This window comes from Lissotriton helveticus, chromosome 3_1 (assembly GCF_964261635.1).
Source record: "Lissotriton helveticus chromosome 3_1, aLisHel1.1, whole genome shotgun sequence".
In the NCBI taxonomy this organism is placed as follows: Eukaryota; Metazoa; Chordata; class Amphibia; order Caudata; family Salamandridae; genus Lissotriton; species Lissotriton helveticus.
The window spans coordinates 1,932,849,874-1,932,858,830 of record NC_136061.1 but is presented as its reverse complement, the minus strand read 5'-3'; the positions used below and the strand labels follow the sequence as shown (position 1 = coordinate 1,932,858,830).

The 8,957-nt window shown below is 43.7% G+C and overlaps 1 protein-coding gene across 9 annotated transcripts in view; it reads right to left on the bottom strand.

Annotated features, from left to right (window-relative positions):
• Positions 1-2,531: 2,531 nt before the first annotated feature.
• Positions 2,532-8,957, bottom strand: part of MORF4L1 (mortality factor 4 like 1) — a 155,524-nt gene continuing 149,098 nt past the window's right edge. For all 9 annotated transcript variants that reach the window (XM_078682976.1, XM_078682973.1, XM_078682974.1 and 6 more), the window contains one exon: positions 2,532-3,256. In XM_078682976.1, the coding sequence (XP_078539102.1) occupies positions 3,172-3,256 (85 nt within the window). In that variant the 3' untranslated portion in view covers positions 2,532-3,171. The remainder of the gene's footprint in view (positions 3,257-8,957) is intronic.

Below are 8,957 nucleotides of genomic sequence, written 5' to 3'. Positions count from 1 at the left end.
TCGTCGACGGCGAGCCCGTCGTCGACGCCGTTCTCGTCGACGTTTTCGCCATCGACGTCGATGCCCTCGTCGATGCCTTAGTCGTCGGGGCTGTCGACGGTGGGGTCGTCGACGACAATAGGCTCGTTCGAGAGGATGCCGTCGTCGACGGCGTAGTTTTCGTCGACGGCGTAGTCTTCGACGTCGACAGGGTCTTTGTCGTCGACGACGATTTCAGCAGTAAAACAGAGGAAATAGGTCTACCTGTCGATGACGATGATGGAGATGTCATCGTCGACGGTGAAGGAGACAACGCTGACATCGTTGACACAGTGATAGTTACTGAGGTAGTCCTCTGGGCAGGTCTGCTAGATGACTGAGCAGGCTTCTTAAAAGTCTGATTATCCTTAACAGACACAGAAGATGTCGTAGATCTTGCCTCTGAAGACTTCTTGGCTGTCTTCCTAGGAGGAGTGTCTGAGGGGCCAGGGGAAGTTACCCTTGTCCTCTTTTGAGAGACTTCTGAGACCTTAGAGACACTACCCTCGGAAGATTCCAGAGTGTCTCTGTCCTTAAGCCTGTCGAGCCAGATGAGAAGGCGACCTTCCCTGTCTCTCACGGTCTTTTTAGGGAAAGACCTACATATTTTGCAGTCTGCAGGGACGTGGTCAGGATAAAGGCAATATAAGCATAAGGTATGCTTATCATCCACATGGAGCCTTTTCTTCCCACATGAAGAGCAGGCCCTCAAAAGGGCTTTCTTCTGGGATTCAGACATCGAAGAAAGCAGTGGAAAGAAAACACTTACTGCCTCAAAGTGTTACTGAAGTTATCCTTGAAGATTGTAGAGTGAAGATTCACTTTCAAAGGAAAGTAGATGATTTTTAAGGAATCCTGAGAAGAGCTCAGGCTGGAGACTCCCTAGCACAACGTGCGGTAGAAAATCTGAGGGACTGAGGCTCCTCCCAGGAAGGTTCTAGAGGGAGGTCGGAGCTGATTGGCTGACTGTGAGAGTTTGGTCCTTTTTGCATAAGGACAAAGAAAGGCTACTAAGGGGAGACCCTTAGGCCTATTTTCTCTATGTATGTCTATAGGACATTACTTTTTTATGTACCGGAGGCTCCCGTCTCGACGACGGGGAATAATTCGGAGGCTCCCGTCTCGACGACGGGGAATGATTCAGGAATGTGAATCTATGAAAGACACCCATAATACTGGATAACCCAGAGTTGTAACTCCCTACATTGGTGAAGCAACTCATCCTTCCCTCCTCATATGGTCTAGTGAGGTCCAGACAGGAGTCTGTTCTTTTGGAGGGGTAGAAAGTGAGTTGGAGGTGTAGATTTTAAAGGATTATTTTGTATTGCATACTATCTGTATCTCTCCTCTACTCATAAGAGAATTAGGACTGCTTTCTACAATTCATTGTAAAAGAAAAATGAAGACAACATGCTTTCCTACAGTCAGTGCCCAAAATTTACTTACTTGGCAATCACATCTTTGTATGATTAAAAAAACTAACTCAGGTTAGTGAGTGGAATGGTTCAAAAGATAGACCCAAAGGTCAAGTTAAAATGATTGAGCCCCTCCTTGAATGCTTTGATAACAGGAATTTTCCTGATGTAGAACTTGCAAATAAGCGGCTGCTGTTTATCAATGAACATTAATGCCACATTTCGTACACAATTTGACATCAGCTGAGAGTTCTTCCCTGCATGTGAAGTACAAGGCTCTCAATGTCTGTTCATGGGTATATTACTCACTGGCATATGTGCGCCCTAAGCACTAAAAACAGCACTTTGTGTTTCAATGGACTAACATTAAGGAGATATTCTGCTGGGCTGCACTTCTCCTGAAATTATATAACAGATGTTCCCACAACCTTGGGACACTTTAGTTGTGAGGGGCCAAGGATTTGAAAAGTGTTGCACTAACTTAAGCAAAAAAACTCCCTCCAAAGACTCCATCCAATTCAGCTTCAAACATGCATCATTCTAACCTAGACAACTGTACCCCATCCAACTGACAAATGCAATACCAGCAAATTAAATTAGATGGAATACAAGCATTTGCAAGGTCAATAGGTCTCACTTTTGTAATGGCTTTTGCTGGACATCACCTGCCAAACAATTGACACAGCATGATGCCAATAACACCAGCGTCATTTAGCAGGCGCAAGCGTGTGAGGACGCATGTATGTGTGTCAATGCACCCACACACCTACTGAATGACACTGGCCCCATTGTATATAGCTGTCCAACAGTGCAAACCACTTGGAATGGAATATAATCAAAATTAGTCACTTGGGCAAAAGAAAATTTCAGAAAGCGGAGCAGTTCTACACAAGGGAGCTGCCAGGACATCCAAACAACACAAACAGTGAGCAGTTGGAGCATTGAGGAGGGGCATAGGTGTTCCAGTGGCCACACGGCTACTCTGGGGGATATTGCAATGTTGGCAATTCACTGGCGATCTTACCAGGAAATGTTTAACACCACAATACTCCAAGTAGCTTTAGATATTTGAAGCTGAGCTGCCAGTGACTCCACTCGCAATACAAAACAGACATTTTATTTCCGATACTTGCAGACAAGATCCAGAAAGATCCACCCTTTTATAAGAGTGAAAGACACACTGCTCCTAATGTGACAAAGCATGCACATAAAATCTGGGCAAAATTAGGCGGCTTTGCAAACCCACTCTTAGGAGCTTTGGTAAGGAGGGAGGAAATTCACAAGGTAGAAGACTCAAGCTCATCTTTCCTTCCATAAATAGAGAAAATGTCCTGGAAGGGAAAGGAATGTCTTTGAAATCCTCTAGTGTCAGAAAATGTTTGTGGCCCAGTGGGTAAAGAATAACGTTCAGTGCCACGCTGCAGAACACAGTCCAGTTTAGAGCCTTTGCTGGAGTCCAGCATATGTGGCTTTCATACCATTTGGTCCATAGCTTTCCTGCTCCTGCCATGGTAAAGGACAGAAGCAGCACCAAATGTCTGCAGGTCCCAGTCAACTCTGGGAACACAGACAAGATCAGGATGTTGACCCAACTCAAATGCCAGCAGTACAACTGATTCCTGTTCATAAAGTCTGTTGAAAGAATCTAGTTTAGAGTGGCTTTCTCCTAATTAAATGTAGAGTGTGTCAAGAGCCATGTCTTCCAGTAGTAGTCTCTGGTAGTATCCACGAGGCAAAGCTACACTGCCTTCCGATGATATTCAGGAGGTGCAACTTCATAGTCACTGGTGCTGAACAACACTGGAGCATTCTTTGCAAGGTACCTTAAGCGGGAACAAAAAGAAAAGATCAGAAGCCAGCATTTTCACACAACAGGTTTCCCATCAAACTTTGCACCAGAATAGCTCCATCTGTATGCAGTCATACAAGCCCAACTTAAATAAACCTTTCACTAAACCCATCACAAAGGAACAATTACCTGTGTGTAATCCCTGATAACCATCAAACACAGGCTAACTCTGCCTATGCACAGATTATGAAAAAACTGCATGAACTGGTTACCATTTTTATTTAAGTGCTATGAGGCAGTATCATCTGAAGCAAAATCTTTTTAATTAAAAAATAAAGTTGGCAGATGGCAGCACAAGAAAGAGCTGCAATGTATTTTTAATCCATGGGCTGGCCTCCAAATTGGACATACGATGTGGCAGTTGATTTTTAATCTCCTATAGGGAGTTCAGACTACCATCTTGGCTGCCAGTGCAAATTCTTGCGAGCAGGAAATCGGGATTAGAAATAAATTTCTTCTCCTTCATTTACCTACATTAACGAACCATGTATAGCATAGCAGGCTCATATTGAGCAACACCCGAATCAACACAGTGAAAAAGAAATGGACAGTCAGCTAAATCTCAGCTAACACTGCGGGTGGTGGATATGATAAATGACAATACACTCCAACCAATTCTCTCATTTACAACAGAAAGCATACAGTGGCAGATTCTAATTATGCTTGCAATATTAACATCTTGCTTTCTGGCAAGTTATTGACAGGGTAGTCGAGGGAATGTGAGAGAATAGTTGAAACAATACTCCCAAAACGTGACATGTATAGCCATCTGGCGAAAAGCGTTTTTTTTATTTCACCAAGTGTTAAATATCTGTACTAAATAGATTGAGGAACAATGTGGGCTAGTCCTTAATCGACACAGTGGTACAGGATGCTGCCTCGAGTTCTGGGCAGCATAACAATCTGTATGGACAGCTTGAATTGAGAGACTACACATTCTGCGTTTTTGGCCACAGAAAAAGGCTCAATAGTCTAAGAGACCAAGACTTGCCCATAATGTAGTCAGATAACTAGTTGAAGACTGGTTAAGACTGGATTACAAACAATTACTTGATTGTTCTTCACATCTGGCAGGTAGATTTGGTTTGAGGGCAATTTATGGCAATGAGCCAGCAATTTGGAAGGAATTTTCAGTGAGCGGGCCCACTTTTATACTTCCTGGCTTGTACGCGTAGTAGCGAAGTTACTAAAGAGACCTTTTCATCCCAGCTGGTCCACCCATTCATACACCTTTATCTCTCTGGTCTCCGCTTGAAAGGATTTGTTTGTACCAGGTCATCTTTTGTTCAGCAGAGGAAAAAATTTAGCAAAAACATCCCACCATATCTTCCCACTTTGAGGCGCACACTCTACTGGTCCTCTAGACACTCCGGCAAAGGTTCAATAATATTTTAGACTGAGAAATCACAGTAGCCCTCTGAGCTAACAGAACATCGTAATTAATGGGCCATGTGTCAATAGATTTTTTTTTTTTTTTTTAACAGAAACTGCCTTTCATCTAAAAGGATACAGCAACAAAGGTGTCCTTTTGCCAAAGGTGACGTGCTGACCAACGCTTTGTGCTTTTCTTGCTGTATGGAGGACTTTGCTTCCCTTATTTAGGCACAAATGAAACAAACATTCCTTTCATTTGTATTTGTAGGATCTTAGGGTAAACATTCTCAATATTTAAGATGGATAGAGAAGTTATTCCCCCGAGTCACTCGCACAAGTCATAGGCTTGAGGAGAAGATCCAAATGAACACGTAGGACTTGAGAAAGCTGACGAAGAGAAAAGGGACATATATATATTCTAAAATATTTAAAGGGCAGGGACCTAAGCTAGCCATCATCGGTTCCCTGTTGGTGGAATTGGTAAAACAGATTTCAGACAAATATTCCATTCTCTTCAAACTAGAAGGATGAGAAAAGGAGACTGTGGCTTAATAAGAAAGCTACAACGTTAGGCTAAGTCTGCCTTCTTCCAGGACCAACATCTAACATCCTTCTTATCTCTTCCACCAGCAAGTGTAGGTTATTAGAAGGAAGAAAAATGGGGTGCTCAATAATACAGCGAGGAAGATAGGATCGCCAGCTTTTTCCATAGAGATTAAATAGATTTTAATAAGGCAGTTAAGAAGGTGATGTTAAAGGAAAATGATTGTGGATGAGGCAGATGCAGCCTCATAACTTTCTCTTTCACAGAGTAATTGCTATAAGTTAACCCTTGGATTGACTATGAAATACCTTGGCAGATATTGGCCTGATAAATCAAAAGTGAAGTTAACAATAGAACAAAAAGAAATTATCTGACTCAACATTTATGTGCACTGTTCCGCGCTTTAGTAAAAGCAAAGGGGAAGAGACTGTCCAGATGGTTCCCAGCTTGGGGGCGGGGTCAAAGGAAGCTACTAATTTTGGTGCTACAAAAGTTCCTGCCCCCACAGCCTCACTCTGTCACCCTATGCACCTAGTTAATCGCTGTGCAATACAGAACTTCCTCAAAAAGGACTGTTTATTTCCTTATGCTGAGCATTAAGTTTAGGTCTGGTAATAGTTCTGCCACCTTCTGTGGAGGCACCAATCATCTGTATGGTTATGAGTAAGGTAGTCTTTCACAACTTCAATGAAATCCTGATCCTCTGCCCCTTTGAGGGTCACCTAAGAGCCAGATATGTATTCCTTGCAAGGTTAGTGGAGCTTAACACTTAATAATTTTGGTAAATGCACCATGCAATACTTGAAGCAGACTATCTTTTGCAGAACTGGGGAGGATGGAGTCCAGGCTGTCACTGATCAAACTCAAGGTAAGCATGGTCTTGTTATGGCCCATTTTAAACAAATTTCCTCTGCCCAAAGATGCAAGTAAAAGAGGGGAGTAGGATACATTTGAATTAGTGTCCCTGTAACTGGTGTATGCTGACTCCAGGTAAGTGAAGTGTTCACTTTTCCAAGTGTGCAATTTGCTTTTTGTGGATAAGGTGAACACTTCCTCTATACAGCAAGTCTCTTACAAAGCAGCTGTTTACATCCTAACTGAACTGCAGTTCAATGACCTATTTGATAAACACCAAGGACTAAGATGAACTAACGTCTCAACAAAGAGGGATGAGGGAAATTCAATCTGTTACTATTCACTTGATACTTCCCTTTTCAGGAAGGAGAAAAAAAAACTGTTCCGCTAGGTTTATTCTGGTCGACTCAGCTGCAGAGAGGAAGCAAGGAAACATGCTTCCCATCTTTTTATTTCTTCCTTCAGTGTTTTACACTAACCTATGTGCCATTAGATCGCCTGACCACTACATTGTATCCATAACAGCACCAGACTTTTAAAATATATTTCATACTCATGCTCAACACCTTCTTTTGCGGGTCTGTTTCCTCACTTCTGAAGTTCCAAAAGGTCTGTGCTTTTTTTTAGCATGTTTAACATCTACAGCCAGCTTTGGTCTAAATTAATCAGAGGGTTTGAATATAAATTCTACAACTGTACAGGTAGCATAACTTATGTTTCGCCAAACTTAAATTTTCAGTCAGATGAGTGGGCAGCAGTTAGCTGAAAATGTATTTGGATGACACTAAGCTGTTCAATGGCCACTTAACTTAGGCCATTTTCTGTAACCGAAAGCCCACTGTAAAAAGATGCTGCAAACATGACAGGTTTAAAGTGAACATTAAAGTCCTCTTAACTACAACAGATTGTTGCTTTTCTTTAAGAAGCCAGTAGAGCGGCTGCTGTGGCCACCATCATTAGCTCCAGAATGGATTAATGCAATGCTCGATTTTGGCACTGCAAAGAACCAAATGAACAAACTTCAGGCTAATCCCAAGACGAAAAAAAAAAAAGAAAAGGACAGGGACAGTTTCTCACATTTTAAGACTGCCAAGCCAATGCTGTATAAGCTTCACTGGCTCATAGTAAGAAATAAAATCATATGAAAAAGTTATTTTCCTTTGGCACTGTCTTTTTGGCTCTTCAGCATGGATTTGAGAATGCTTGGCGAACAAAACATCTCAGCGCTAACTCAGGCCTTCGTGTAAATATTTTTTAATGTTAAATTCAATAAAGCCACCTACGAAGGGAAAGCCTTCTCAGTACTTGTTAACAAGCTATGGAACGAACAGGATGCCCCTCAAGCAGGTTTCTCTTCCCATCTTTTTGGAAAGAAATTGAAAACATTCCTTTTCCAGAGTTAATTTCTCTCCTTTCTGTACTTTATTAGGTCTCGCCTGTCGATGCGCATGCGCATCGAGCTTGCGAGCCTATTGCGGCTTAAACAAGCTTTAACTAAGAAGCAAGGAATCCTGGCGATTCCTTGCAGTGCCCGTGACTTTTAAGCTCAATGCGCATGTGCATTGAGCTTAAAAGCTCGTGCACATCAGTTCCCTCAGCCGCAATCGCCGTCTGTTCCCTCTGCCGCATTCCTCCGACACCTTTTGAAGTGAAGCTTAGCTTCTCTACCAAAGGCCCCGGCTTCTTCACACCCACATGCCGCTCTCCCCGCTCCGCCCCCTCCCCTGCCCGCCATGTGCATTTCTCCTACACCCCCTCCCCACAGCAATGCCCTCCGTCTGTTTTACAATTTGAAGAGGGGCCTCCTCACATTTCACTTCACTGCCTTCCAACCTCATGGTTGAAACTTTAGTCACCATCTCCTGTTTGTCGTACCCCAAGCAGCGGTGCACGCACTACAAATCCTTCTGTTATGCCACATCTCGCAGCTTAGATTCATTCCCTCTTTCTTTTAACTCTCCACGTTTCTGCCTGTTTCACTCTCTCTTCCAACTCTCACCCCCCTCTCCATTTACTTACACAAATCTCGCAGATACCCCAAGCAGCGGTGCACGCACTACCAATCCTTCTGTTATGCCACATCTCGCAGCTTAGATTCATTCCCTCTTTCTTTTAACTCTCCACGTTTCTGCCTTCCAACCTCATTGTTGAAACTTTAGTCACCATCTCCTGTTTGTCGTACCCCAAGCAGCGGTGCACGCACTACAAATCCTTCTGTTATGCCACATCTCGCAGCTTAGATTCATTCCCTCTTTCTTTTAACTCTCCACGTTTCTGCCTGGTTCACTCTCTCTTCCAACTCTCACCCCCCTCTCCATTTACTTACACAAATCTCGCAGATACCCCAAGCAGCGGTGCACGCACTACCAATCCTTCCGTTATGCCAGATCTCGCAATCTTCCATCACACACGGAGCTGGTACAGCACAGGCAACGGCAATGCAAGCTTCACTCAAACACGGAGCAGGTACAGCACAGGCAACAGTTCCAAGTGCAAGCTTCCCTTACACATGGAACAGGTACAGCACCGACAGCAGCAGTGCAATCTTCCCTCACACATAGATCAGGTACAGCACAGGCAGCAACAGTGCAAGCTTCCATCACACACGGAGCAGGTACAGCACAGGCAACAGCAGTGCAAGCTTCCCTTACACATGGAACAGGTACAGCACCGACAGCAGCAGTGCAAGCTTCCCTCACACATAGATCAGGTACAGCACAGGCGGCAGCAGTGCAAGCTTCCATCACACACGGAGCAGGTACAGCACAGGCAACGGCAATGCAAGCTTCACTCAAACACGGAGCAGGTACAGCACAGCCAACAGCAGTGCAAGCTTCCCTTACACATGGAACAGGTACAGCACCGACAGCAGCAGTGCAAGCTTCCCTCACACATAGATCAG